Raw genomic sequence first — 27,867 nt, forward strand, 5'->3', positions numbered from 1 at the left:
ACCTGATATAGCTGATGATTAAATGTCAATGAAATTGTCGGAGTCGACAAATTATTCTAAAGAGAATAGCTATTGAGATTACAAGTTGAAGCATCCAAAGAACATTTCAAACTCATGAAGGTTATATTTATAACTAACTAACAAACAGAACAGTCTGTAGTATGCTTACAAACGAAGCCTATATCACATTTCACATTCACATTCAATCTTGAAGTCAAATTTAGAGAGAGCGAGTGTGTTGAGCATAGCTTTGATGGCACAATTTTCCATATCAAGTGCAAAAGTCTGAGACGTTGAAAGTCTTTTGTGGGAATGATAACATGGACGTGGACCAAAAATTTTTTTACAGGACTTCAGATCTGACATAGAATATTATTAATCAAGTCAACTGATTTAAATAGATGGATCATCTATTAAGAAGCATATATGAAAATACTCAAACAGCCCATTAGTCATGACCGTGCAAACAATTTTTTAAATCTCTCTCTTTTCTTCTAGCCACCGACGCCATGAAGTTGCCAATATTTTTCCACTATTCATATACATAAAACAAAATTGGCTTGAGCACCTGTCTGCATGGCCACCTATTTATTTGATTCTCCATCAACTTCAGCGATGTTGACTCCACAAGGTTGGTGGAAAATGTAATCTTATATTAACTCCACGAACAAGGCCTCTTGCTTGCTAGAGAGGCCGAGATCTCTCAACATCATTGAACCACTTTCAACTCCGAAACCACGCCTGGGATATGGCATAACCTGTTTGTCAAGAAAAAGTGATAAGATGTGAAACATGCCAATAAATACGTAATTGTGAATGCATTCAGTAGTTTTTTAAATACAAGGAGCGCATGGTTTAAAATCTAAAACATACAGTAACTTTGCAGTCAACGTTACTAATATAAAATGCCGAATGAACCCCAAATTCTTATTGCAGTATTATACCAACCAAGTTAGCAGCTATTTTGAAATCAAGGGGAGGAGACAAGTACAAGGGATTATCTTACCACTCTATATGTGCCGGGCTTCATACCCAATTTACCATAAATGAAGTTGAAAAGAAGCTTCAAAAGGAGAAAACCGAGGTCAGTGGAGGAAAAAGACAAAATTCTTGTGATCCTTCTGAGCATGCATGAAAAATTTTACCTGAAGCTTGTCGGACTTGAGAAAGCGGCACTCATGGCGACTTCCATCTGGCATACGAAGAAGGAGGCTCACTGTATCTTTATCATTTATTTCTGGTTCTGGAGGAAATGGAGCTTCTTGACCAGCTAAATTTCTTTCAGTTTCCTGTACATCCATGGATAGAATCAAAGGTTCAAGGATGATAATATAATACTTGCTTATCTTTAAATAGAGATAGAGAAGCTTGATTCATTATAAAAATATTGTCAAAAACGGCTTAGATGATCTTGATATCCGAGCACATGAGGATGATATTCAATACAAGAGTAGTTCATCAAGAAGTCCAGAAAGGCATAAATTTATAATAGGAGGGATGCACATGCTATGATGACGAACGCTTTATCATACTCTATTTGGTACATACCCTAGTATCTGTGGATTTAAGAGCAGCGATAAATTGTGTGAAGGCTGTTTTTAACTAAATTAGGCACTGCCCTGCCCACATCAACAACGTCAAACCAAAATTTGATCCACATTAAGAAGTGGAACATGTAACGCAGAATAACTTAGCATATCCAACCAGGCAAGATGACTGAATTCCTTTCTACTAACATTTCAATGTTATTTTCCGCATCAAAAAAATAGGATAAACATTCTGCAAATCAAAGTTCAAGACCTCATGCAGTATGAACTTCAGTGATGGAGCATGGAAATTTAAAAACATAATCCAAAAATAGATCTTATAAAAAATTATTGATATTTTAAAAGCGAGAGTTCAATAGAAGATCAGCATGAAAGTACTCGTCATCCCAAATAAAATGCCACATGATAGTACATATAGCTTAAATTATTGCAAGCTAAAACCATGGGAAACAAGATCAAACCTTTTGTTGCCATTGTGACTGCTGTGTTGATGAAGATGGTATTGAGAAACATGGTACAGGTTGCAGATCACTGCCCTTACTCGAGCCGTGAATTTGATCATTTTGCAAATGAGCTCCTGGCAGAGCGTTCTCTGAAAAGTCTTCAGAAACTTCCCCAAAAATGGCAGCTTCAAGCAATACCGATTCATTTAACTCCTTCGAAGTGATGCCACCCCACTTCAAATTCAGGGGGAAATAAATATGTGATTTAAGTTTCCATAAAAATGAAGAAAATATTACTTTTCCCTCACTGGCCATGCCAGAGGAAAGTTGGAGGTACTGACTCCTAAAAATATTCTCATGATACAGGAGTGCATGGGCAATGTCATAAATGTATGTGCATGAGTGAGCGAGCAATCAGTCAGAATGCTATCATGCACATATGTGTATGTGTAAAAAATCAAAGATATACATTAGTACCTGTTTAGATGCATCTTGTTCGTGCTGGTGATCAAAACTAGTGCCTTCTTTGCACTCCTGGGCACATTTTGATGAGCAAATCATTTTTGTGAAATGACATCACAGTCGGTGAGTGACGTAAAAATCACAAAGGGCACCAATCAGTAACAAATACCTTCGGTCCACTGTTGCTACATTCTCTTATTCCCATTCTTGAAACTTCATCTTCATTCTCCGGCATCAGCTCACGAATTGCTCTCTCTTCCAAAGCCACCTGATGAAGTGAATTCAAAGTTTAAGGGATGGACATTGGACAAGCATCATGCATCATGCTACCAAAATAAAGAATGGTGAGTACAATACCCTCAACGACAATGAAACTGCACCAGCAAGATCATCATCCTCTTGCTGAAGTTGTCTTTGTAAGAGCTCAAGGTCGGAATCCTGCAATTCAATTATGAAGAGAAGTATTACTGAAAAAATATAAAAAATACAATCAATAACTAGCACATATGTACTGCAATGGCTGTTAGCTACTAATCAAATCCTTCAAACCTGTTTTGAAGCCTCAATAGCAGCTCTAAGCATTCCATCCTCAGTATCACTCCCTATTTGTTGATAACTAGATGATGAGGTGTTATTTCCATCTTCAAAGGTAGTCCTCCTTACTTGGTGAGATGGCTGAGCTGCAAAGCTATTGAATTCTAAAGGAACTGGCCCCATACCTCCTGGTTGTGAATGTGAAATAGAAGATGGAGGACCCATTGATCGAGATCTACGCATCTGGTCAAAAAATTGTCTTCTATAATTGGGATCAAGAAGGTATGATGGCCTGAAACTTCTAGCGGCATTAAGAAGTGGCCAAAGCCCATTCTGTCCACCTTGACTCTCATTATTCACATTGGTGTAGTTATGCTGTGGTGCAGAATATTGACTGAGCAGAAAGGCACAGAACAAAGAAAAAGGTAAGGCGTAAGCATGGTATGCAACTAAACAGATAAAGCGAGCATATTGCAAGATAAAAAATAAAAGGGAGCAGCAAGGAATATGGTAAGGGACAGGGAAATGCTAAATTTCGATAATGTAAAACAACATACTTGAAATTGTACCCTTCACTGAAATGAGAATTGACAGCTGCATTGATATTGCCTCTAAATTCCTGCTATTAAGTGTAATGTTAGATAACTAGAAAAACAACGTGAAACGAAGAAAAACAAATGTTTAGCTTGCTATAGTATACATAGGGGTTTACTAGTCATTTTTCTTTATTATGATTTGACGTTTAGTAGTTCAGGGCCTTTACGCATGCCTGTATATATTTAACTTCAGTTTATAGAATGAGATAAGTTATTCTCCCATATATGGTCCCGTGTTAACATGGTATTAGAGTCATGTCCCAAGTTTAGTTGTGTCAATATAATCTTCAAGTGATGAATAAAGAAGTTGTCAATGTAATCCTCAAAGATAGTCATGGTAATTGATGGTTTGGCTCTATGGGATGGGTGGTGTACTCCAAGGAAAAAAAAAAGAGTTGGCCTAGTTAAAAACGATGTGCTCGAGAATAAAATGCAGATGGATGATTATTTAAGGATAGGTTATGTGGTACTTTGTTCAATGAGAGGATTGATGGGTGCACGACCAACCCACATTGGCTAGAGAAAGGGAAGATCATAGTATATAAGTGAAAAAAAATCTTCATTAGTACGAGGCCTTTTAGGTGAATAGCTAACATTGATAAAATAAATTTCAAGTGAAGAAACTTGGCAGGTAAATTTTCTGAGCTCCGTAAATTATATGCTTTATAGGTATAGTCTAAACTCCGGTGCAGGACCCCCAAAATGACCCGTATAAAGGAAAAGGGAAAGATGGAATTAAATAATCAACAGGTCATTCCTAATCATTAAATGCCAAAAAAATAATAATAATCACAGACCTGTGTGGCCATGGTCCATGATGAAGTTAACCACATAAAAATATGTGATCTCAATAACAAATTAACATGTTATCTTAATAGGGATCAACTGAAGTAAACCAGGTCCCAAACGAAGTAAGCACGTGGTAAACGTAAAACAAGATTGACGCGATAACTGAACAATACTATGTAAACTTTGTTTGTGGACGAAACTTGGAGCAGTTGTTTCCCTTTAGTTTTAATGAAAAAACGGGGCCATTAAACCACATTCTTCCATAAGATTTTCTGTATTCTGATTCTGACCATTATTGTGTCAGGCACAAAAAAAGTATTTAGCTCCTCATAATGGTGGTGAAACGAAATCAACCATTAACCTTCAAATTACACCACATTACATTCCCAGATTCACAACCCAAAGTAATTAATCACACGAAACACAACAGAGTCAATATGCAAGTGGAATGTGGCTCAATCAGAACAATGCAGCAAATCGGAGGGACAGAAAACACATGGGTGGAAAAGAAAAAAGCACGAGATCGTAAAATTTGGAGCTCTAACAGGAAAATAGAATGCGAGAAAAAGAGAAGACGAAGAGTAGACCTCCAGCTTGCGCAGGGCGAGAGACTCGGAAGCACCGGTGACTCTCATGAAGATTTCGACGGATTCTTGAGTCGGCCCGGCCATTGATTCGCAGAGTCTCAGCAATTTGCAGAGACAGAGAAATCAGAGAAGGGGTTTTGGTGGCGTCGGTGTTCAGATGGAAGAAGATGTGGGGCGGAATATATATTCACGAACACCGAGATTGCGCGCCGTTTCGCTTTTGTTTTCTTTTTGTTATTAACTACTGTTTTCAATCTTTTATTTTCTCTCACGCTCTTCCCCTATAGTGGTTTCGTCCGAAAACAAATGAATCTGCAATCAGAAAACTTAATATCGATACGATCAAACCTGAAAACAAATGAGCCAAACACTTTTTCACTTACTTGGTAAAGGTGAGGGACCTTCTTTACATAGTGACCAATCAAGAATAACGGTTGGGATGGTATGGATGTCGTGAGATACGACGACTGTCGAGGACGTACGTCCCCAATAATTGAAGAGTGACGCCACTGTCCACAGGCCTGTAGTCAATTTGAACTACTCGTATTAGAGAAGATAGGAACGCGAATCCCTGACATTGCAAATCATTTGTGGTCATGCATCCTATAGAGATGGACATGCGTTCTACTCGATTTTACTCTCAACAAATAAATCAAAATTATCACTTTTAAAAACTCCAAAATAAACATTTCAAAAATATAAAATGTTAAATTAATATACTGATGATTACAGACGTTCTAAAATTTTATAAGCTAAATACTTAAACATTATTTTAATGAATTTTTTTATAACACCGTTATTTTAATTATAAAAAGGTACGGTCGGCCTATACATGACATGATTCTTCTATATGTAGGTTAAACTTTTTGACTAATAGTTGTCGGTCTAATTTTTTTCAAAATAATTTTACTTTTATCATTTTACTTTATTTCACTTTACATCTTTTTCTTCTCTTGTTTTGTTTGAGAGGGTAGGTGGACTAAATAATGCAAATGGTATGAAATATTTTATCTATTAAATTATGATTTCAATTTTATCAGTCGTGATTGTCATTTTGCTATGAAATCTGACTTAACATATGGACACGCGTCCTACTCGATTTTACCCCCAAAAAATGGTATGACAATTTTGAGTCTAAGATCATCTACTCAAAAAACGAAGATGAATGACTCATAACAAATATAGTATAGTTCAACTGGACTTTAACGTTGGGAATATTTTGCTCGACAGTAACTAGTGAAAGCTACGTTGTTAGACAGGTACGTATGTCTAATAGAACCACAATACTATCCTCTTACAAAATGCGAAATCTAACAATTCTCAAATGTAAACTATCTAAGTACAAGCTCATATCTAGTTACTTATGCTATTTGACTTCAGTCATAACTCAAACATCACACTAATTTGGTTGTTCACCACGTCAAGTACTGAGTTATGAGTGCAGGTATCAGTGCATGTATCAGTTTTGATTGGTATTCACACCAATCTCGTGCTAATATGTCACCTCGTCTATAATCCAACATCATATTCTACTTAATAACACACTTGAATGTGTATATCAACGAGCAGGATCATTGTTCAATACCACGTGAGTTTACTGACTCAATTAGTATATCAATATCAAACGCTAAAATCATAAAAGCAAACAAAAGAAATGCTTTTTTTTTTTTTTAAAGTACGGAAGCCACAATAGTTTTATTTTAATATTATAACTCAAGCGTTGTTTTATAGTTGCAGATGTCCGAAAAAAGAAAAAAGAAAAAAGAAAAAAAAAATTCCTTAGTGAAGTAGTTAGTAGATGAACGCTTTTTAATAATAAAACTAGTAAAATGTCTAATCGAAAAGCACATTTAAGTATTTTTCTATCTTTATCTATAGATTTTAAAACTTTTTTTTTACTATACATTATTAAAAAAGTTTATATTTTCGAAAACAATACTTTTTACTCCGTATCTATATGCATCATTTAAAAGACATGTCAAACACAGTCACAATTTATAGTACATTATTTTAATTTTTTATTTAGTATTTGATAGTTCGACGTAACTCAAATGTTTACTTAATACACTTGTCATTTAAAGAATGCATCTAATTTCACACGTATCACGATATTTAAATAATATACCACCAATATGTTAAAACATTAAATAAGCCAAAAGGAAAAATATACTCATTGAACATACAATTAAAAGTTTATGAAACAGTAGGCAAAATTTTAAAATACATAAACTAAATAAATATAACATTAAGAAATGAACGGACTAAATAAATACAACTATAGAAACTCGAATGCATACTGCAACATCGACTAAATATAATAAAATCGAACATAACTCAGCGGTAATTATTATATATCTCAAATCAAATCAAGAGGCTGTGAGTTTGATCTCTATTTCTACATGTTGTACTAAAAAAGAACATCGACTGAATATACATATTACATAATTTATGAAATTGACGAAATTAATAATTAATAATTTAACAAAAACTTCAAAATATGAAAGACGAGAGAAATGAGGTAGGAAGAAACGACGCCGTTGCGGAACACGTGAGAGTTCTGGAATCGCACGTGGCATCCGATCTCCCCGTCGCTGCCCACTCCGAAGGCTCTATCAGGAGAGTAGAAATTACTATTTCATAAGCGAGAAACTCTCACACACAAACATCAAACACTTCCTGAAGAAGTACGGTACTCAGTTTCTTCCCTCTCAGTAAACCCTAATTCTCATCCCCAAATCCCTCTCCCTCTCCTGAATTTCACCGATTTCGATCTCCCCGTCGCTATGCAAGCCGACGACGAGCCCTCCGGGAGCGCTACAATGGTCGAAGACGAGATCTACGCCAACGGCACCGGCGCCGACGACGGCAAGCTCAATAGACCCATTATTACCGGGGAGCAGCTCGACATTGAAGCGTATGCGAGTCTCTATTCGGGCCGGACCAAGATCACTCGCCTTATCTTCATCGCCGACCACTGCGGTGCCGAGACCAACCAGTCGATGCAGCTCGAGGCGCTTCGGATGGCTTACGACGAGATTAAGAAGGGCGAGAACACTCTGTTGTTCAGGGAAGTCGTGCCCAAGATCGATGGTAGGTTGGGGCCGAACTATGGGATGGATGCCGCTTGGTGTGAGATGGTCGAGAGGAGGGCTGAACAGAGGAAGGAGAAGCTCGAGAATGAACTCAACGCGTATAGGGTACATTATGTTTGATTATACTCTCGCACCTTCTTTAGGGGAGTTTTGTTGTGGTTTTCATAATACTTTTCCGGGTTTCGACCTTTCAATTCGGTGCCATTGATTTATCGATGCGTTCATTATATCAGTGAGGGTTTTAATTGGTGACGCATGTAGCCACAATGACAGGGGTTTATAACAGCAGTTTCATGGCAGTGCTCGAATTCTAGCTACCTCCTAAAAAGTGAAAATAATTCGTTGGGGATTTTGGATGTTGTTTTCTATTAGTAGCTACTTATTTTATTTTATTTTTTTTACCTTTTCTGTGAAGTTGCGACAACCGCTTAGTAATCCTGGTTTTAGATATTCAATTTATTAGCTTTGGGATATTTTGCAGACTAATTTGATAAAAGAAAGCATAAGGATGGGATACAATGATTTTGGAGATTTTTACTATGCTCACGGTCAACTTGGCGATGCATTTAAAAGTTATGTTCGTACACGCGATTATTGTACTACATCAAAGCATATCATTCATATGTGCATGAGCGCAATTCTTGTCAGCATAGAGATGGGCCAATTTACACATGTCACGAGTTACGTTAGCAAAGCAGAACAGACCCCAGAGGCTCTAGATGCAATTACTGGTGCAAAGCTTCGATGTGCTGCAGGATTGGCTCACTTGGAAGCAAAGAAGTACAAACTTGCTGCTCGCAAGGTTTGTTTTCTTGTGGACATTATGATCAAGTAGTTCAGTTTAATTGTACTGATTGTCTTAAAACTTTCTTCCAAGTTCCAATACAGGGAATGCATATGATTATGTTTTTATTGTTTGAATAGGATTTTCTTATAAGAGTTGTGTATGTGCATGTTTGTATAATGAAGTTCCATAGTTTAGAAGAGCTTGACCATCATGGGCTTTCTTTATTATATGGCCCCATGTAATCTATATTTTGCATTTGAGTTGTGCTAAATGTCTAGATTAACGTTTATTGTGGTGTTGAGGGCCTTTTTCTTTCTGTTGTTATAGCTATGATCGCTTACCATCAACTTTCTGTTATATTTGCAGTTTCTGGAGACAGGTCCTGAATTAGTAAATCACTTTAATGAAGTGATTGCCCCGCAGGATGTTGCGACATATGGTGGTCTTTGTGCGCTTGCAACTTTTGACCGTACAGAGCTAAAGGCACATTTTTTTCCCTTTTTCTTGCTAATCGTGTTTCATATGGAATTTAAAGCAAGTGATTTGCTGTTCTGACTAATTGTGTTAATCTGGCAGAATAAAGTTATAGACAACGTCAACTTTCGTAATTTCTTAGAGTTGGTTCCTGTAGTCCGAGAGCTGATTAATGATTTCTACTCAAGGTTTGTGCTATACATTCTGATAAGCAGTAGTCACTAATCTGCTTAGGCTTCTTCAAACTTCTACTCTACCCTTAGTTACTTTCTTTTCATCAGTAGAAATTTTAAATTGGCTCAGACATGTCTTATGCACGTGCATAAATGCAGTGATAGGACTAGGATAATATATTTTTCCAATTATTTAATTCTTTTAACTCAACATATTATATGGCTTTCTTGTTAATAATTTTTTTTTTGTTGGTTTTTGTTTAGTCGTTTTCCAATTTTTTTTTTGTTGGTTTTAAGCGGAACGAGTTTTGAATACCTCATATGTTTTATTAATTGGATCTTGGGATTAACTTGCTTGCTATGATGCTCCTCCAATGAGCTAGTAGTTTGACTGGAAGATAGCTATTTTCTATTTATCAATGATATAATCATTCTATTTTCTTGCAGCCATTATGCATCATGTCTGGACTACCTTGGGAATCTTAAAGCTAACTTATTGCTTGACATTCATTTACATGACCATGTTGAGACGCTTTATGATCAAATACGCCACAAGGCTCTCATCCAATACACGCTCCCATTTGTATCCGTTGATCTCCATATGATGGCTAATGCTTTTAAAACAAGTGTTGCTGGTCTTGAGAAAGAGCTCGAGACATTAATCACTAATAACCAAATCCAGGTTTCTTTCAGACTATCCTTGATTTGTTTGCTGTTTAGGTTGATATATATTGTTATTGTTTGAAACCATTCATGAGAACTGGATGAAATTACACTCTGCAAAAGAATTTATTATGAGGCACCGGAGCTATTTTACTGGTTTTTGGGTAACTCAACTCAAGCCTAGGATTGTGCATGCGATAATGAAAAGCATTTCAGCTACTTTTACAGTTGCACCTGATATATTTTGCTACCCGAAATCCTCATGATAATGAATAGAAATCCTGTTTCCCCATCTGCAAAACCTGATTCTTGATTATCTCGGATCAAATTCAACTTTTAATTGCACCTTTGAACCAATCCACCACGAAGGTTGGTAGGGTTCTTGTATTCAATTTTAGTTAAGTGATCATATCATAGCTCTGAATTGATGTATTGAAAGAATTTTATAAAGTATTTATATGATGAGATTTCATTTTTTTTTGGGGGGGGGGGGGGGGGGGGGGGGGTGTGTTTGTGTTTACTATTATACATAATTCAATTAAAAACATATTAATCTTAGAGTCTTAAGTGCTGAAACTTATTTAGACACAATCAAATGGTTGAAAAAGCCCAAACCTAGCTTAACAAATTAGCACCGCAAGAATAGTAGGTCCAGTTCTGAACGTGCACACTTAAGCCACAAATCACCAGTACAAGTAAACATCTCAACTAACGAGAGTTATTAAATTTACTCATTATTCAAGTTGAAGGTTCAATTTTGTAAGAAGTTAGACTTCAAGGTTAACATTTGAACTCACTATATTGAAGTACAAGGGGGTAAAAGAATGAAAATTTTATTTTTATATTTTTTCTTTTCTGAACTTCTCACTCAGCCATTAATGGTGTTATTTCAGTGCATTTCGCTCTTCAAAAAACTATTGCCGCTTATTGAAAATCAACACTTATGCCTTTTCAACCTCTTTTCTTTGGTCTTCTGTCCAGTGTCCACCACAGCGTCACATTGAAGAGTTTTAGATTCTGAAGGGAAATTTTTTATATAGGCCTCTAGAGGTTGTTCTTTGTGTAGACTGGACTGGACTGGACTGGACTGGACTGGACTTTATTTGGTTTTTAACTATTATTCTTTTGTTGTACACGAGGATCAGATATTGGTCCTAGTTTGTACCAATAAAAACTGAGTTTCTCTTGTCAAGGTATACGGAAATATTGAAACTGATACTAATATAATTTTTAGTTAAAATCTTTCTCCACTGTTTCAAATCAAGTGCTTGTTTATCAACTGCTCTATTCATAAATGCAGGCAAGAATTGACTCGCACAATAAAATTCTTTATGCTCGACATGCGGATCAGAGGAATGCGACCTTCCAAAGAGTTCTACAGACGGGGAGCGAGTTTGATCGCGAAGTTAGATCGATGCTACTGAGAGCAAACCTTATCAAGCACGACTATAACCAACGAGGAGGATCTAGGAAAATTTGATCTTTTTGATTCTTGGCTTGTACAGCCATGTTTTTCTTCTTGATTGGCTTCCATTGTTAGCCATGATAACGGTTTTCGACGAGGGAGGGGTTGCATAGAGTCAGACTTGAAATTATAATTGGAAGTTACCATGTTAGGTGGTTCGTTAAAAGCAAGGAGATAGAATTAATGCCACAATTAGCCATACTGCTTGCTGGCTGCTGTTTTTTGGTAAATACTGATTTTTCTCAGTTGCAGTTATTGATTCTTCCAGTTTTTTTCCTTACAGATTCCGGGGAACCATGTTGCAAATTTGTCTGTGAGTTGAATATGCAAAGTATTGATACCTCTTTATTGTTCCTTTTCCTTTTAGAATATTGTGTCACGGGTGGAGATTCAAATCTACGAGCGTTGTATCTCTTTATTGCCCCTTGAAAGGACCCTTGTAGAAACTGAAAAGGGGGAGAAGATGAGCTATTTTTGGAAGGAGTGGCTTTATTTTCTGGTCCCTTCACTGATCTTCATATTCTGCCAGATGATCAATTGATTTCTTTCCCCTTATTAGATGGTTTTATGATAATATGATGAATATTAATGGCAGCCGTATGAAGTTATTGTGCTGTGATCAAAGTTTGTCAACGTTGATGGATTTTTCTGGAGAAGTAATAAAAAAAATCATTTCGCCCTTTTGAATAATTTTAAAATTGTTAATATTAATATTATATCTATATTATTTTTTTTCAATTCTATGGAAATGTTGATTTTTCTCTTGATGTTTAACCGAAAACCAAAATTTAACGAAGGAATAGTTTAATTATTGCTTGAAGAAATGTTAATTAATCGTAGCATTTAATTTCAAGGCTTTCTTTTTGCCCCATCGAAGATTCTAAAATCTAGACATTAGAAAGGGGCAACGAGCATTGTTACTTCATTATTTTCTTTCATGTAATTCATTATTTTGTTTCATGTAATTCAATAAAGTGTATAGTTTTCGGCTCCTATTTGTCTATTCTTTGAACGAATGAGCCTACTCTTTGAACGGATCATGTTCCTGCTCGGGAGCCAAAGCTTGACTCATAAGGACTACCCGCTTGAGTCAGCAAATTACGGAGACTAGTACTTTCATTGTTATCCTTGCCACAATCGTTTAGGCTGGATCCAATGCTTGTTTCTACCAACGTATACGAAGTGTCAATTGAAAGTTGAATCGAAATTGTCGAAACTCCATTCCAACATATTATTCAATCTTTGGCCATCTAACAAATGCCCAAGCATCTTGACACGAGAGTCTCGTCGTGGTAGAAACTAAGTTTACCCACCAACCAAAATTTCTTCCAACGTTCTCTAAAAATATATATATAAAATAAAAAATAAATTTTCTCTGAAATTAATTTAATCCTTGATTAAAACTATATTGTGCTTTCCCCATTGAAGATTTTGCAACATTCTTTATTTTTTCCTACATAATATTATTATTAACATATGGTCGGAAGATCACTCACCGCCACTTCAATAAATATATTGAGGTGAGAGTGAGAGAGACTTCTGTCTCTGAATCATCGAAGCTCCGAGGGAGTGAGATTCGACTGTGGATTGTGGATTCCCGCTCTGCAACTGCAACTACTTTCTATCTGATTCAATCTCTTCGCTGACTCCTTCTCAACTTTGTTCTTGTGAATTCCTGCTTCAATTTGAGGCCACAACTTTCCGTTTCCAGTATCGGTAGGTGTTAAGATCTGCGATACCGATGATACCGTGAGCTACAACCTTCGTTAAATGTTTGATTGATATCAGATCCGGATTCCTGCAACGATGGGTCACGTTAACTTGCCGGCTTCCAAGAGAAATGCGCGGCAATGGCGACTCCTGGATATTGTTTCCGCGGTGTTTTTTGGATTGGTGTTACTGTTCTTTCTTCTCGTTTTCACCCGCCTCGGTGATTCGCTTGCTGCTTCTGGCCGCCAAACTTTGCTGCTGTCTAACGCTGATCCGCGGCAGCGCCTACGGATTACGGAGCTGGTTGAGGCTGGGCAGAAGCAGGCTATCGAAGCGTGCCCTGCTGATGCTGTGGATCACATGCCTTGCGAGGATCCGAGGAGAAATAGCCAATTGAGCAGGGAGATGAATTTCTATAGGGAGCGACATTGCCCGCCCCCTGATGAGGCGCCGCTCTGCTTAATTCCGCCGCCCGATGGCTACAAGATACCTGTCCAATGGCCGGAGAGCTTGCACAAGGTATGGAGGTTTTTCTAATCGTTAGTCTGCTCCAAATATTTTGAGATCTGTAGATTTATGATTCATGCTAGTTAGTTCATGGAATGAGCTTCCTTTTTCTAAGATTGGAGGTACGGCGTCTCTTTCCAAGTATGTTTCGGTAGAATTTTGTTGGCTCTTGCCAAAGTGGAGATCGACAGCCGATATTTCCAAGACATAATTAGTATATTTTTGTGCAATATCTGTCACCTCGCAGTTTGTGAACGACTTAATTAGGCCAGAAAGGAATTACTCAACTGCATATGAACACTGTGGAGTAGTAGATAGTGGAGGAAACCGGGTGAAGATTTGTGAATTAGTGAATTTGAACGAGCAGAAGTTATGACATAAGGATGATGTATATTCTCTTTAGGAGCTCATACAATTACAGAAAAGTTACCGGTAGTTTCCTACCCGATCGATTGGTTAACCACACATTGCTTATTTCGAAGTACAGATCATTTTCTTGCGCAGAAGATGGATACAGGGACTGGGGTGAGGAAGAAGATTGAAATCCATCTGATAGTGCCTGGACTAAGGAGTCGGCAGTAGGTTATTGAACGTGATTTAGTATTCAGAATGGAATTTTAGATTCTGTCTGGTTTCAGGGGGTTTTGTTGATACTTGTCCTTTAGGAGAAAATAACTGTTGTTACCACTTATCCGTAGCTTATTTCTTTTTCTGTTTGACTGTAATGCCATGCATGTTTTTCTTCCTTGGCTGAATTATAGCTGCCCTGCACCCCCAAAAACAAAAAGAATGAAAAAGATGAAAATAACTTGTTTGCTATGAGATGGCACAGAGGTTAGTATCAAGTTCACTGATCAGCACCAATGATCAATCTTTTAAGTACCATTTATTTACACGTGCACTGTGCAGATATGGCACGATAACATGCCTCACAACAAGATTGCGGACAGGAAAGGACATCAAGGATGGATGAAACAGGAAGGTCCATATTTCATTTTTCCTGGTGGCGGTACCATGTTTCCAGATGGTGCAGTGCAATATATTGAGAAACTTGGACAATACATTCCTATAAAGGGTGGCACTCTGAGGACTGCACTTGATATGGGCTGTGGGGTCAGTGCAATCCTTTTTTCCTTGCTGCCCCATGTTGAAATTTTGCTTATTGTTTTAATGAAAAGATCACAAATTTGATGCTCTTTGCAGGTTGCTAGCTTTGGGGGGTATTTGCTTGCTGAGGATATTCTGACTGTGTCATTTGCTCCAAGAGATTCTCATAAATCACAGATACAATTTGCACTGGAAAGAGGGGTTCCAGCATTTGTTGCTATGCTTGGAACTCGGAAACTTCCTTTTCCTGCATTCTCATTTGATTTGGTGCACTGTTCGCGTTGTTTAATTCCCTTTACTGCTTACAGTGAGTTTTAGTATCCTTTTCTGCCGTAATGAACTCTAGTTGGAGTGTTGTTTTTTGAGCTCCTAATTGTGTTGATATCTTCTTTCTATACTTTTCACTATATCATTGGGTTTTGTTTTTCTGAAAAAAACCTTTTATGCAGCTATTATATGATATCATGGGTGGAGCTAGAAATTTTATTAGGGAGGAACAAAATTTTACATTCTAAGAATAATCAGTATTAAGATCCATTTGTTTTCAGCTCATAATTGGTTTAGATAATGAAGATTTTGAGATGCCTAGAATGTTTGTTGGTTAGGATTACCCTTTATTTCGGTTGTGTTTACATTATCACGTTTTGCTTATCAACATGGAGTGAAGTGCACATTTTTCTCCACTCTTTCTTACCAACTACATTACAACATGTGAATTTCTTTTATTTTTTTAATCATAAAATAATCTGGTTTTGCAGATGCTACATATTTCATTGAAGTTGATCGGTTACTTCGCCCAGGGGGTTTTTTGGTCATATCTGGCCCCCCTGTACAGTGGCCTAAACAAGACAAAGAATGGGCAGATCTTCAGGGTGTTGCAAGAGCACTATGTTACGAGTTAATTGCTGTGGATGGAAATACCGTCATCTGGAAAAAGCCTGCTGGAGATTCATGTCTTCCAAACCAAAATGAATTTGGTCTTGAATCGTGCAGTGAATCTGATGATCCAAATCGTGCATGGTAACTACTACTGTTGGAATGTCTGCTTGAACTTGACTTTTTGGTGTATGGAAAATTCACATTCCATTGACGAGTGGTTCTTTGATATGAGTTTGTATTTTTGCAGGTATGTGAGATTAAATAGATGTGTGAGTAGGATGCCTTCTGCCAAGGAAGAAGTCTCTGTTGGAACAATTCCAAAATGGCCGGATAGGCTAGCAAAAGCTCATCCAAGAGCTGGAGTTGTGAAAAATGGTTTTGATGTATTCAATGCTGACTCGAGGCGGTGGGAAAGGAGGGTTGCTTTCTACAAAAAATCTTTAAAACTGAAGCTGGGAACTCCAGCAGTACGAAATGTGATGGATATGAATGCCTTTTTTGGTGGCTTTGCTGCAGCAATAAGATCTGACCCAGTTTGGGTGATGAATGTTGTTCCTTCTCACAAGCCATCCACTTTGGCTGCAATATATGACAGAGGCTTAATTGGAGTCTACCATGACTGGTGAGTTTCAAATTGCTTGCTCTAATCCTTCAATGTGGTCCTACTTTCGTCCTCTTCTGTTGCTGTTAATTTTCCTTGTCCATTTTCACTAGTGTGAAACAAAATGCCGTTGGACTTTACTGACCAGTTTGCTAGTGGGGAGTGATTTTAGCTAGAGTGTTGGAGATCGCAGTGTGTTCACAAAAAATTGGGACGCACACTTGCTACTTGTCCAAGTCAAGGCAGCAAAACTCTCAGTTTGTAGAATTAAATAATTTTTAGGGTGTGTTTGGAAGTGATTTTGGCCTGCCACTGTCAAAATCACTTCCCTTTCCATTGATAATGTTTGGTAAATTAGAAAATCTATTTTAGGAAATCTTAAAATCACTTTAAATTGATTTATTGATTTTTAAGGCATTTGTATGATGATTTTGGAAAATCAATTATACTTAAATCTCTTTTTTTCAAAACCACTCATTCTACCATCACTCCCAAACACACCCTTAATGTGTCGAAGATTTACTTGTCATTTCTCATTTTTATTCTCGTGATTTTACTGAGAGCTTGGTCATCCACACCTTCTGTGATGTTCTAACTTCCTAGATTAAGGCATGAATATCAAAAAGTTTAGACCCATCACATTTTTTATATGTCAAATAAATGAGCAAACATGTGAAACGGATTAGTGATCTTCCTTGGGGTCAGATAAAATATTCTCCCTATACACCAAGTGTCATTCAATTTTTTGTTTTTTAAATTTTTTTGACAAACCCATTTCGAAAATATTTTTATTTTCTTCTTGTTGAGGAAGTTTCAGATGCATTGTTTATAGTGGATGCACTAATATTTGATGGTTTTCAGGTGTGAGCCTTTCTCAACATACCCTCGTTCGTATGATTTTATCCACGTATTTGCAATTGAATCACTCATTAAATATCCAGGTTCCGACAAAAGCAGGTACGTATTGTTATTTTCACCCATTAGTTTATTCTTTGTCAGCATCTTCTCATTTATTTCACATTCTGCTACCCCAACTTTTCCCTTGTTTTTTACCACGAAGTTGGTTCATCTGTCTAATGCTTTGATAAACAAATGACATTGACACAAAAACTGAGAATAATCCTAAAATAAAAGCTAAGCGTTCTATGAAGAATGTTATCAAGATATTTGGAGGTTAATTTTAAGTGAAAGGGTTTAATGATTCAAAATAAAATGCTGGTAATTAGATCAACTTCAAATTTAAAACCTAATAAATAGGATTCGAATTTCCTCTTTAAACATATATACATATTCAATAAATAAGAGTAATTATCCCTTAAATAATCATTTCCCCCTATAAATCTCTTCATTTTAACGTCAATTGAAATTGTAAGCTTTTACTTGAAGTATTTGTACATATTGTTCAAAGATCAAAGAGCTACATAAAATTTACAATCAAATGCTAACTTGATTTATTTATGCAATGGTATTTAATGACTTATCTTTATATCAAATGTTAGACAAAGCTATAATCTAACCAAGGAAAATGACTCACTTGGCTCCCTGTAGGTGTAACCTCGTTGATCTAATGGTGGAAATGGACCGAATCTTACGTCCTGAAGGAACAGTAGTGATCCGAGACCATCCCGAAATTATCGAAAGAGTAAGCCGCATAGCTCGATCCATAAGGTGGACGGCAACGATACACGAAAAAGAACCAGGATCACAAGGGAGGGAGAGGATTCTCGTTGCAACCAAAAGCTTTTGGACGCTACATTGAATATTCAAATGACGACGATGGGGATGTTTATCTTAGCGACCCAATGCAGGTACTCCTTTTTTTGATCTATTTTTTAAAAAAGTCAATATAGTAGTGAAAAAAAAAAGGATTAGAAGGGGGAAGAAAGCCAAAAGAAAAAGGAAAAAAAGTGTGCAGATTGATTTTATCCGAGAAAAGTTGAGAGTAGGTGGCAAATATTCTTTGTTCTAGTTCTAAAATTTTCAAAAGGTTAGCTGAGTCTATGGTTTATTTTTGCACCAATCTGATCTCCATTGCCAACTTCCTGTATTTGCTCTCTTTTTCCTTCTGCAGTAACTTTATTTAAAGGGCCTTTTGGTAACATAAAAGTCATGCCTGCTTTTATGGTGGAAATGGAAGTAATCCAAATAAAGAATTCACATATGGGGTGTTTTAAATTCACCCACTTGGTTGCTTCTTTATGCCGCCCCCCCCCCCCCCCCCCCCCCTCCCTATCTGTGAAGTTACAAAAACACCCCTATGTTGTAAGGTTCTTGGATCCTATTTTGGTATTAATATTTTCAAATGTTATATTATATTTTAGTTCATTTACAGAAGCATCATATAGATTTGTAATTTTTAGAGACCAAACTTGATTGAGACCTTATAGGATTAAATCTCCATGTGAGTTTGTTGTATTGAAACGTCTCCTCTAGCAGCTTTCCCAATGGGATACTAAGAAAATGATGGGTTTTTTTTTTTTTTTTTTTTTCGGGGGATGAAATTACGATTTCGTCCTTTAATAAAAGACTTTTGGTGGCTCCCCATGCTGTGTTGCTATCCATCATACCTTAGATTTGGCACAACCTGTCTTATAAGGGTAGGGTTGGCCAAAGTATGGGCATAATTCTTGCCATTTTGATCTCTTTATCTACAAAAATAATGCCATTAAACTTTTGTGAGATTTGTTTGAGCTTTAAAAAAAAAAAAAAAAAACATCTATATCAGGCATTGATAATTTTTACTATTAGGTAAATTCCTGATAACCCTTGATTGGATTGTAATGCTAACAGAAATTGTTATTAGTGATGGCTCAAGTGATCTTTTTCGTATGTTCCAGAAAGAAATGGGTTAAATTATAAGTTTAGTCAGTGAATTTTTAAGTTTGTGTCTAATAGGTTTCTTAACTTTAGAGTGTTTATTATATCATTAAACTTTTAATTTTGTGTCTTATAGGACTTTCGTATAATCTACACTTTTAAAATAAATTTTTTAATTTTATGCTGGATAAGTTGTTGAATTTTAAAAAATATCAGTTAGGTTAAGAATTTATTAAATATAAAATTTAAAGTTTAATAGAACTTATTAGATACAAACTTAAGAGTTGAAGGGTTAAACATGTAAATGTAAAGTAGTGGAAAATAGAGTTCACAAATGAAATAAATAAATAAAATAACAACGGTAATAAAAAATTTTCCATTTTTTTTTATTAGGTGAGATGGAGATTCAAACCTCCAATTTTTAGTCGAGAATATTAACATAGCTAGTTGAAATATACTCGTAGATGCGTTCAGTTCGGTTTTAACTTTAAACTATATGGAAAGTGAATTAGATGTTGGAAAAGTATATAATTATTTACATATAACAATTACTTTTTACATCTCTTCTAGGAAAAAAAAATTACTTTTTACAAGGACCAAAATAGTGACAAATGACTGACTGCGTAAGTTTCGATATCTTATTTTTATCCGACATTATATATCCAATTATTAATACGTCCCATCGACTTAATTATTTGGCATCTCAAATCTTAATATGAAAAAGGTGTTTTTTCAGTTAATAATTTGTATACACTAACAGTCTAACTCCACCAACAAAACAAGAGAATTTAATGATATTTTGTTTTCTTATACTTCAATAATTTATCCAACAAAAGTCAATAATGATTGAAACCCCTTTTCTTTAGGGTATTGCAATGAAACTATATTTATCTTCCCATCTTTACTGCCAAACTTTATATTTTAATTCACAAACTTTAAAAAAACAATCATTTAAATATTTCTGTTATTTTTGTATTAGATATCATCAGCATGTTTATACATTTGCTTGAAGTCTCGTTTTCAACTTCGAGAGAATAAAAATAGATGTCATTTACCATTAAACTATATTTATATTGACCACGCTATCCTTTATTAAAAACTAAATTAAGTTAAAAGGTATGGAATGTGGATTTTTTTTCCTCCTTATGAATCCATGGTTAGATTTAAAATTTAAACAACAAAACTAAATTTTTCTTCCCTATTACCAAGGTTTTAAATGTTTTTTTTTTTATCAAAGTCTCAATTTCATGGAAATAATAACAAAATATCAATGTCATAGATAGATAGTTCTGTCAAAATTGGAGAAATTAAAAAAATCGTAAAAATTATTTAAATTAATAAATCAACATTTCTCTATTTATAAATAGGTTAAAAATGATTGATATTAATATTATGTATATATTAGTGATATTTTGTTGATACTTTTTTATATTTTATCGAGTCTTTTGAACTATATTGAAAATGTCGATTTATCCCTTAGGCCAACACGAGACTTATAATATATTAAGATTTGAATATATGGATGGAAATGTGGATAGACTATTACACACGAGAGAGAGAAACTGTAAACCCTTTTTACACTGCAAATGACAGAGTCTGAGTCTGAGTCTGATAGAGAAAGAAGGAGGAGGAGGAGGAAAAGGGAGAGAAGAGTCAACCAACCATTTTTTGGAGGTTTTGTATCTGTTTTTTGCAAGGCTTCAAATACTCCACATCTCTCCTCTCTTTATCTTTCACTCCCCTTTTTCCCCAAATCTCTCCCTCAAATCCCCCCCTTTTCCCTCTCTCTCTCTCATCTAGGGTTTCAGTTTCTTCCTCCTCAAGCTTCCCCCATCGCCCAACCATGGCTTCCTGAGCAGAATTTGTCCATCGGAAAACTGCTGGCGGCGGCGGCGGCGGCGGCTACGGTTGTCTTATGGCCTCCGGTGCAATTGCTCAGCCACGACTCGTCACTCACTACTCTTTCCCCAAATCCATGTTCTCTTCCCCCAGGCTCTCTCTCGCTCTCGTACGGCGCCCTTTCTCTCTAATATCTCTTTCGAATCCGCATTTCAAATCCGATTTCGTTTTCTTTTTCTTTTGTGCAGACGAATATCGATGGGCTCGGCGCGGGCGAGATGATTCCGGCGGACGGTTACGAGCCGAATGTTAGGAGGAGATGTCGGGAGGAGGAACCGGCGGAGAGCAGATCCGGCAGCGACGGCGGCGGCGGCGGCTCCGGCGACGATCAGGACGCCGCCGGCGAAAACCCTAGGAAGAAGAAGCGGTACCACCGCCACACTCCGCAGCAGATCCAAGAACTCGAAGCGTAAGATCAAAATCTACCTAGTTTTTCATGTAATATAGCAACGAAGAGCATGCTTAAAAATGATTTGAGAAATTTTTTGATTCTCATTCTCAGTATGTTCAAGGAGTGTCCCCATCCTGATGAGAAGCAGCGATTGGAGCTCAGTAGACGACTCTGTTTAGAAACGAAACAAGTAAAATTCTGGTTTCAAAATCGCCGAACTCAAATGAAGGTCAGAAAATCCCCAAATAAATCCAAAATTTCGAAAACCGAGAATCAATACAATCGATTTCTGTTTTAAATTTTTTCGATGGATCCATTTCCAGACTCAACTGGAGCGCCACGAGAACACGCTACTAAGGCAGGAGAACGACAAGCTCCGAGCAGAGAACATGGCGATTCGCGAGGCGATTAGAAACCCTATCTGCTCGGACTGCGGCGGCCCGGCGATAATCGGAGAAATCTCGCTGGAAGAGCAACAGCTCCGAATCGAAAACGCTCGGCTGAAGGAGGAACTGGAGCGGGTGTGCGGCGTCGCAGGAAAGCTCCTGGCGCGGCCGAGCTCGTGGCCGGCGGCGGAGTATGGGGATCGGAGCGTGTATTTGGAGGTGGCGGTGGCAGCGATGGAAGAGCTGGTGAAGAAAGCGAAGGCGGAGGAGCCGCTGTGGGTGGGAGAGAGGATGAATGAAGAAGAATATGAGAGAATGTTCAGTGGCATTGGAGGTAGAATCAATGGCAATGGCTTCGTTTGTGAAGGTTCCAGAGAAACTGCCATCGTCCTCCTCAACAGTTCTGCTCTGGTTCACACTTTAATGGACGCTGTAAGCTCTCTCTCTCGTGACTTTATAACCTAACTTAAATTCACTCTTTTTGTTTTTTTTGTAAGTACTATAATTTGGGAGTACGTAAATACAATCTCCAAATCTCGAGAAAAAGAGTATAATTTCAATGTTTTATTGGATATAATTTATTTATCGACGAACATCTAAATTTTACTATAAACTGTAAAATGAGAGGGTAGGGTCAAATAGGTAATTACACAGCTAGGCCTGTGCTGATATTTGTTAATTTATATATAATTATGATGTTAGAACCGGTGGGCGGAGATGTTTCCGAACATGATCGCCACAGCGACGACCACCGACGTGATCTCCGGCGGCATGGGAGGAACCAAGAACGGCGCTCTCCAACTGGTAATTAATTGTTAATTATTTCCACCTATTGTTATTTATTTGTTAATTTATTTAAACCGGCCCCCACCCCACAGATGCATGCGGAGCTCCAAATTCTGTCTCCCATGGTTCCGGTGAGACAGCTCAGCTTCCTCCGCTTCTGCAAGCAGCACGCCGAAGGCGTCTGGGCCATCGTCGACGTCTCCGTCTCCATCGCCGACTCCTCCCCTCCGCCCTGCAGAAGACTCCCCTCCGGCTGCCTCATCCACGACATGCCCAATGGCTACTCTAAGGTTTCCTTTCTTATTTTATTCTTTATCGAATAGATAACTATTTTTTAGTTACGGCATTATATTTTTGATAAATATAAGAGAAATAACACTATTAAAATTCTTACATATAAGAGAGAGAAATATATATAAAATTGTTAAATTTTTACATACAAGCAAGCAGCTAAGTATTTGAAAATATTTGACTCATTTAACTTATTCTCCGCCACCATTAAATATCTAATAATGTAGAAAAAGAAATGCGAAAATAAAAAAGTGTCTTAAATTTGAGAAATTCGTATTTAAATTTTAAAAATGCTTATGCCCATGACTGTGAACTATTTCTATATTGACAACCATTTTTTATTTTTCGGATAAAACTATATTGAGCACTGTTCATAATCTCATGATCTATTAGAAAAAAATTTCCATCTTTACCTTTTATCATATGATAAGTTGTTACGCTTAGAACCTAAGTATTTGCAGTAAAATTTTTAGAAGTGGAAAATTTTCTATATTTAGTATGGTATATTATAAAAAATGTTAAAATTTTCATATTTAATTTGTTAAATATAGTGTGATTTTTGAGTTTTGTATAATTTCAAACTGTGTAATACATTATGAAAATACAGTATTGCTTATTTTAGGCCATAAATGGCTTCAATTTTGAGAATTTAGAATATATTTGGATTATGGAAAGGAAATTGTGTTGCGAGTGGTGTGGAATGATGGCAGGTTACTTGGGTGGAGCATTCGGAATACGACGAAACCCAAATCCACGAGCTGTACCGGCCCCTCGTCGGCTCCGGCCTCGGCTTCGGCGCCCCCCGCTGGATCGCCACCCTCCAACGCCAGTGCGACTGCCTCGCCACTCTCATCTCCGACCGCGACCATTCCGGTAAACAGTTAATTACAATAATACCACCATCCCATCGTTACAAAACAATTAATTAATTAGTTATGAAAATATGATTCTTTTTTTGGTTTGGGTGTTAGCGATTACGGCGAGTGGGCGGCGGAGCATGCTGAGGCTGGCGCAGCGTATGACGGCGAACTTCTGCGCCGGCGTGTGCGCGTCGTCGGTGTACAAGTGGAACACGCTGAACGCCGGTGGCAGCGTCGGGGAGGACGTCCGGGTGATGACGAGGAACAGCGTGGACGATCCCGGTGAGCCGCCGGGGACTGTGCTGAGCGCGGCGACGTCGGTTTGGCTGCCGGCGGCGTCGCCGGAGAGAGTGTTCGAGTTCCTCCGGGACGAGCGGCTGAGGAGCGAGTGGGACATTCTGTCCAACGGCGGCCCCATGCAGGAGATGCTCCACATCCCCAAAGCCCAACACCACGCCAACTCCGTCTCTCTCCTCCGCGCCGCCGTACGTACTTTTTCTCTCCTCCCCTCTCTCTAAAATTAAATTGAAAGAGAATTTTAAAAATGTTAAAATTTAAACATATAATCAATCAAATTACTATAAAATTTTAAACTCCCATCACATAGTTCATAATAATCATTGGATGGAAGTTTCGGCGTCTAATAATGGAGTAAAATCAAATAAATTTAAATATATTTCTTTTTAGTTTGAATACTATATTTTTTATTTTAGTTATTTTTGTTCCTGTATTTTTTAAAATATTTTTTACAAGGTTTACTTTTGTTCATTTTAATAAAAACGATATTGTACTTTTAAAAAGGATTATTTTGGTCATTTTATTTTCATTCTATCTCATTTTTAAAATCATAATTTTAGTACGATATTTTACACACTAAATATTTTGAAACATCAAATATTTAATGACAGTGAGAATACGATTGATCGTATTTGTTAAGGAACCAAGTTATTTAAACCTATATCAAATTATCTATGTATGATGGAGTCAACTAAAATTTAGTTTAAATGTTATATTCTGATTTAAATATTTTTAATTTTGGTTTATTTTGGTCTACATATTTTTAAAACATCTATTTTTATCTTTATATTTTAAAATTTGTTAGTCTAGTATTTGTTATTTTTTAAATGTCGTACTTTCAAGATATAATTTATCATTCTTTCAAAATGAAAGGAAATTAGAGGACTATAAAATGAAAGTAAGGATACAAAAATGAACCGAAATTTGATAATTCCAACCCCACTTATTGGGTATGATCGTATGGGGAAAGAAATATCAGAAGAAAAAGGTAATAGAAAATAATGACGAATATGGAATTTGGAAATATCTATGGCGACAGAATTTTCAGAATATGTAGAAATTACCTGTGGACAGCAGCTTTTCGAGCTGACACTACAAATCATCTCTCTTCTCTCTTTTTAAATTTCTTGCAAAAGTCAAAATCACAGGACACTCCTCAGTTATCCCTGAACAAGTTTTTTTCGTTTCTTTTCTTTCACGTCAAAATCATATTATAAATTTTAAAAAAAAATTATTACTTTTATTTTTTGGGATTTTGCAGCAGTCTCTGAATCCGAGTCAGAGCAGTATGCTAATTCTCCAAGAGACCTGCACCGATCCCTCGGGATCGCTTGTGGTGTACGCGCCGGTGGACATTCCGGCGATGCAGGTGGTGATGAACGGCGGCGATTCGGCTTACGTGGCGCTGCTGCCGTCCGGATTCGCGATGGTGCCGGACGGCGGCGGCGGAGGGTGTCTACTGACGGTGGCGTTTCAGATATTGGTTAACAGTTTGCCGACGGAGAAACTGACGGTGGAGTCGGTGGAGACGGTGAATAATCTGATATCGTGTACGGTGCAGAAGATTAAAACCGCGCTCCGGTGTCACGAGCCCGCCACGTGACCTGCTGCAGTATATCTGAGATTTCTGACTGCACTTCGCTACGCTTTCCATTTCACCTTTCTGACCTTGGAGTTTGTGTAAGTTTTCTTTTTCCTTTTTTTTTATTTCAATTGTTTATTATTATTATTTGAAGGGATGGTGAGAAAACGTGGGGGTGGTATTGAGTCAAGAACGAACCGCCGGCGCGTTGACTCAGTGGGTGGGTTCGGGTATTGACTCGAGGAGACCGGCCTCGTGTTGACTCATTACTCTTATTTATTATGAATTATTTCTTTATTATTTATACGGATAAAATTGATGACCCGACCCTCTTTGTTATTCGCTAGTATTTGGATATTTATCTCCCAATCTCTCTCCATTCCCCATTTTGGCCCTCTTCCTTTTTTTTTTCTTTATTTAATTTATTTTCTTAAAGTAGGTTTGATACGAAAATTGTGATTTTAAACCTATTCCAAATATATGTCACTTCAAATTATTTCCAAAAATAATATTTCAAAAATAGATATTCGTCGATCAAACCACATCAACACTTGGTCTTTTCATGACCAAATGATGTGGCGCTCCATTGACGTTAGGTCTAATTTTTTAAAAAGATTTAAATTGTGGCGGTCTCTAACCATCTAGGTGCGCATACAACAAGTAATGATAAAGCAGAATTCATTTGAAATCGATTATAGTTTTGGAATACCTAAGCCTCATGTAATTAAAAAAAAAAAAAAAAGAACTAGACATAAAATAGTTAAGAAGTTTAGTAATTTTCGTGTTGTTTGCTCCCAAATTAATAGAATTGAAAGAGCTAGAAATCCTAAAATAATTTAAGGCTCCACCCTGTCGGTGAAGCAAATTCTAATATTTTCTAAATTTGAGAGAACTTGGATGGATCTTTAAATAAAAGTTGTCGGTGGATATTGTGTATGATTTTAGAGAAGTTATTTATAAAGTTTAGGAATTAGGAATTATTTTTGGCGATGTAGGGTAGTTGCCAAGTTACACTTTTTAGAGTGCTGGACCATTTTGGTAGCTAGTTTGTGTCTATAGGCCGTCTTCTAACTTCACACAATAAAGATCTTTTCAAAATGATGTTGATGTATCGTTAGAGAATACTCGTGATTCTATAATACTCGAAAATTTTTCAATTTTTTTTAATTATTTTAAAACGGGTATGCACTCGAGTTCCTGTATCTTGGTAACAATCATGAATTGGGTTAGGATCTAATAGTGGTAGCAGCATAATATTTTTCAGAAAACTAAATTTCAAAACAAAGTGATACCCACGATGAACTATATTCATTTTGACTAATCTTATCAGAATATTGTTATACGAGGAAAGCCTTGACTAAGTCGAAGGCATGTAAATATAAAGTTAAAATTGAACTCACAATTAAAAAATATTTTATATGGTCGCGGTGGGGCCGGCGAGGGATGTGCATTTAATGCCCCATCCTTTTTTATTTACGCCTTCATATCCACTACAATTTTGCCACCTCTTCTCAATTTTTTGCTATAATGAAAATAATATTTATGAATCACAACTATTTATCTTCTGAAAAAGAAGAAAAAAAATACATCTATTTTTGCTAAGTAAAAGAGAGTAATGTGATGGAGGAGATGAATTTGACGAATACGCTACTACTGTCCATACCGCCTCAAGCAGAGGAGGCCTGAGAGATTTAAATAAATAAATAAATAAATAAGAATAATGTTCATGTGCTACTCGATTATCTTCCTACGACTATCATTGAAAAACTGACAATTATCATAAGATTTGAAGATATATTAATATATAGACACTCTTTAAAATTTTGAGAGATCATTTTGTGTAACAGGCCCTAAATTTGGTTGCCAATTTTGTAACTTAGGTCTTCTGTTTATTTATTTATTGATTTATTACAACTAAAATATAAGATAAATTTTAACTCAATATTTTTTCGAGGATGTTTTTGTCACCACTCGGTGGAAAATCATTAGTTATTATTATTATTTATTTCAATGCAACAAGTGAGATGGGTTCGAACTTAAAACCTTTAAGAGATAGGTGTCAATTATCGTTGAGCTAAGCTCATGTTGACTTAAAAATCATTAACTATAAATATGTTAGATATATGTGACTCAATTATTAGC

At 36.7% G+C, this 27,867-nt stretch overlaps 4 protein-coding genes across 7 annotated transcripts; 3 read left to right on the plus strand and 1 right to left on the minus strand.

Moving 5' to 3' along the window:
- Window positions 1-249: 249 nt before the first annotated feature.
- LOC111016300 (UBX domain-containing protein) lies at window positions 250-5,189 on the minus strand. The gene is made up of 10 exons (XM_022291633.2): window positions 4,959-5,189; window positions 3,544-3,605; window positions 3,002-3,380; window positions 2,810-2,890; window positions 2,622-2,720; window positions 2,468-2,524; window positions 2,009-2,224; window positions 1,146-1,289; window positions 1,007-1,063; window positions 250-758 (listed from the first exon to the last, which is right to left on the minus strand). Exons 1-10 carry the CDS (start codon window positions 5,040-5,042, stop codon window positions 651-653), a joined length of 1,287 nt encoding a protein of 428 aa, XP_022147325.1. The 5' UTR covers window positions 5,043-5,189; the 3' UTR covers window positions 250-650.
- Window positions 5,190-7,589: 2,400 nt separating this feature from the next.
- FUS6 (COP9 signalosome complex subunit 1) lies at window positions 7,590-12,302 on the plus strand. 2 transcript variants are annotated; one of them, XR_002602172.2, is made up of 7 exons: window positions 7,590-8,155; window positions 8,532-8,852; window positions 9,204-9,320; window positions 9,414-9,499; window positions 9,932-10,166; window positions 11,448-11,837; window positions 11,980-12,302. XR_002602172.2 is itself a non-coding variant. In XM_022291715.2 (6 exons), exons 1-6 carry the CDS (start codon window positions 7,742-7,744, stop codon window positions 11,625-11,627), a joined length of 1,353 nt encoding a protein of 450 aa, XP_022147407.1. In that variant the 5' UTR covers window positions 7,590-7,741; the 3' UTR covers window positions 11,628-11,966. The 2 variants fall into 2 exon arrangements, 1 of the variants encoding a protein (XP_022147407.1); XM_022291715.2 differs by lacking the exon at window positions 11,980-12,302 and having other exon boundaries at window positions 11,448-11,966.
- Window positions 12,303-13,079: 777 nt separating this feature from the next.
- On the plus strand, window positions 13,080-18,831 carry QUA3 (S-adenosyl-L-methionine-dependent methyltransferases superfamily protein). Of its 2 annotated transcripts, XM_022291697.2 has the most exons (8): window positions 13,080-13,841; window positions 14,739-14,942; window positions 15,033-15,243; window positions 15,695-15,956; window positions 16,063-16,437; window positions 17,278-17,373; window positions 17,965-18,224; window positions 18,488-18,831. In XM_022291697.2, exons 1-7 carry the CDS (start codon window positions 13,419-13,421, stop codon window positions 18,173-18,175), a joined length of 1,782 nt encoding a protein of 593 aa, XP_022147389.1. In that variant the 5' UTR covers window positions 13,080-13,418; the 3' UTR covers window positions 18,176-18,224; window positions 18,488-18,831. The 2 variants fall into 2 exon arrangements, with proteins under 2 accessions (XP_022147389.1, XP_022147388.1); XM_022291696.2 differs by having other exon boundaries at window positions 17,965-18,831.
- A 2,036-nt stretch (window positions 18,832-20,867) lies between these two features.
- LOC111016270 (homeobox-leucine zipper protein ANTHOCYANINLESS 2) lies at window positions 20,868-26,064 on the plus strand. Of its 2 annotated transcripts, none has more exons than XM_088124129.1 (9): window positions 20,868-21,241; window positions 21,321-21,541; window positions 21,635-21,752; window positions 21,847-22,341; window positions 22,612-22,713; window positions 22,788-22,985; window positions 23,697-23,859; window positions 23,958-24,331; window positions 25,408-26,064. In XM_088124129.1, exons 1-9 carry the CDS (start codon window positions 21,149-21,151, stop codon window positions 25,744-25,746), a joined length of 2,103 nt encoding a protein of 700 aa, XP_087980255.1. In that variant the 5' UTR covers window positions 20,868-21,148; the 3' UTR covers window positions 25,747-26,064. The 2 variants fall into 2 exon arrangements, with proteins under 2 accessions (XP_087980255.1, XP_087980254.1); XM_088124128.1 differs by having other exon boundaries at window positions 20,871-21,241; window positions 25,405-26,064.
- Window positions 26,065-27,867: the final 1,803 nt, after the last annotated feature.

Source organism: Momordica charantia (assembly GCF_013281855.1).
Source record: "Momordica charantia cultivar OHB3-1 chromosome 5 unlocalized genomic scaffold, Mcharantia_2.0 BLBB01000005.1, whole genome shotgun sequence".
Classification (NCBI taxonomy): domain Eukaryota; kingdom Viridiplantae; phylum Streptophyta; class Magnoliopsida; order Cucurbitales; family Cucurbitaceae; genus Momordica; species Momordica charantia.

Bases quoted from the DNA above. Each gene is read 5' to 3' on its own strand.
- LOC111016300 (XM_022291633.2), bottom strand. From the start codon at position 5,042: ATGGCCGGGCCGACTCAAGAATCCGTCGAAATCTTCATGAGAGTCACC. The intron at 3,381-3,543 runs GTATGTTGTTTT...CTTTCTGCTCAG, and splicing joins AGTGAAGGGTACAATTTCAA to TCAATATTCTGCACCACAGC. The intron at 1,290-2,008 runs GTTTGATCTTGT...ATGGATGTACAG, and splicing joins AGTCACAATGGCAACAAAAG to GAAACTGAAAGAAATTTAGC.
- LOC111016270 (XM_088124128.1), top strand. From the start codon at position 21,149: ATGGCCTCCGGTGCAATTGCTCAGCCACGACTCGTCACTCACTACTCT. The intron at 21,242-21,320 runs GTACGGCGCCCT...TCTTTTGTGCAG, and splicing joins CCAGGCTCTCTCTCGCTCTC to ACGAATATCGATGGGCTCGG. The intron at 21,753-21,846 runs GTCAGAAAATCC...ATCCATTTCCAG, and splicing joins ATCGCCGAACTCAAATGAAG to ACTCAACTGGAGCGCCACGA.
- FUS6 (XM_022291715.2), top strand. From the start codon at position 7,742: ATGCAAGCCGACGACGAGCCCTCCGGGAGCGCTACAATGGTCGAAGAC. The intron at 9,321-9,413 runs GCACATTTTTTT...TTAATCTGGCAG, and splicing joins TTGACCGTACAGAGCTAAAG to AATAAAGTTATAGACAACGT. The intron at 10,167-11,447 runs GTTTCTTTCAGA...TCATAAATGCAG, and splicing joins TCACTAATAACCAAATCCAG to GCAAGAATTGACTCGCACAA.
- QUA3 (XM_022291696.2), top strand. From the start codon at position 13,419: ATGGGTCACGTTAACTTGCCGGCTTCCAAGAGAAATGCGCGGCAATGG. The intron at 14,943-15,032 runs GTCAGTGCAATC...TGCTCTTTGCAG, and splicing joins CACTTGATATGGGCTGTGGG to GTTGCTAGCTTTGGGGGGTA. The intron at 15,957-16,062 runs GTAACTACTACT...GTATTTTTGCAG, and splicing joins GATGATCCAAATCGTGCATG to GTATGTGAGATTAAATAGAT.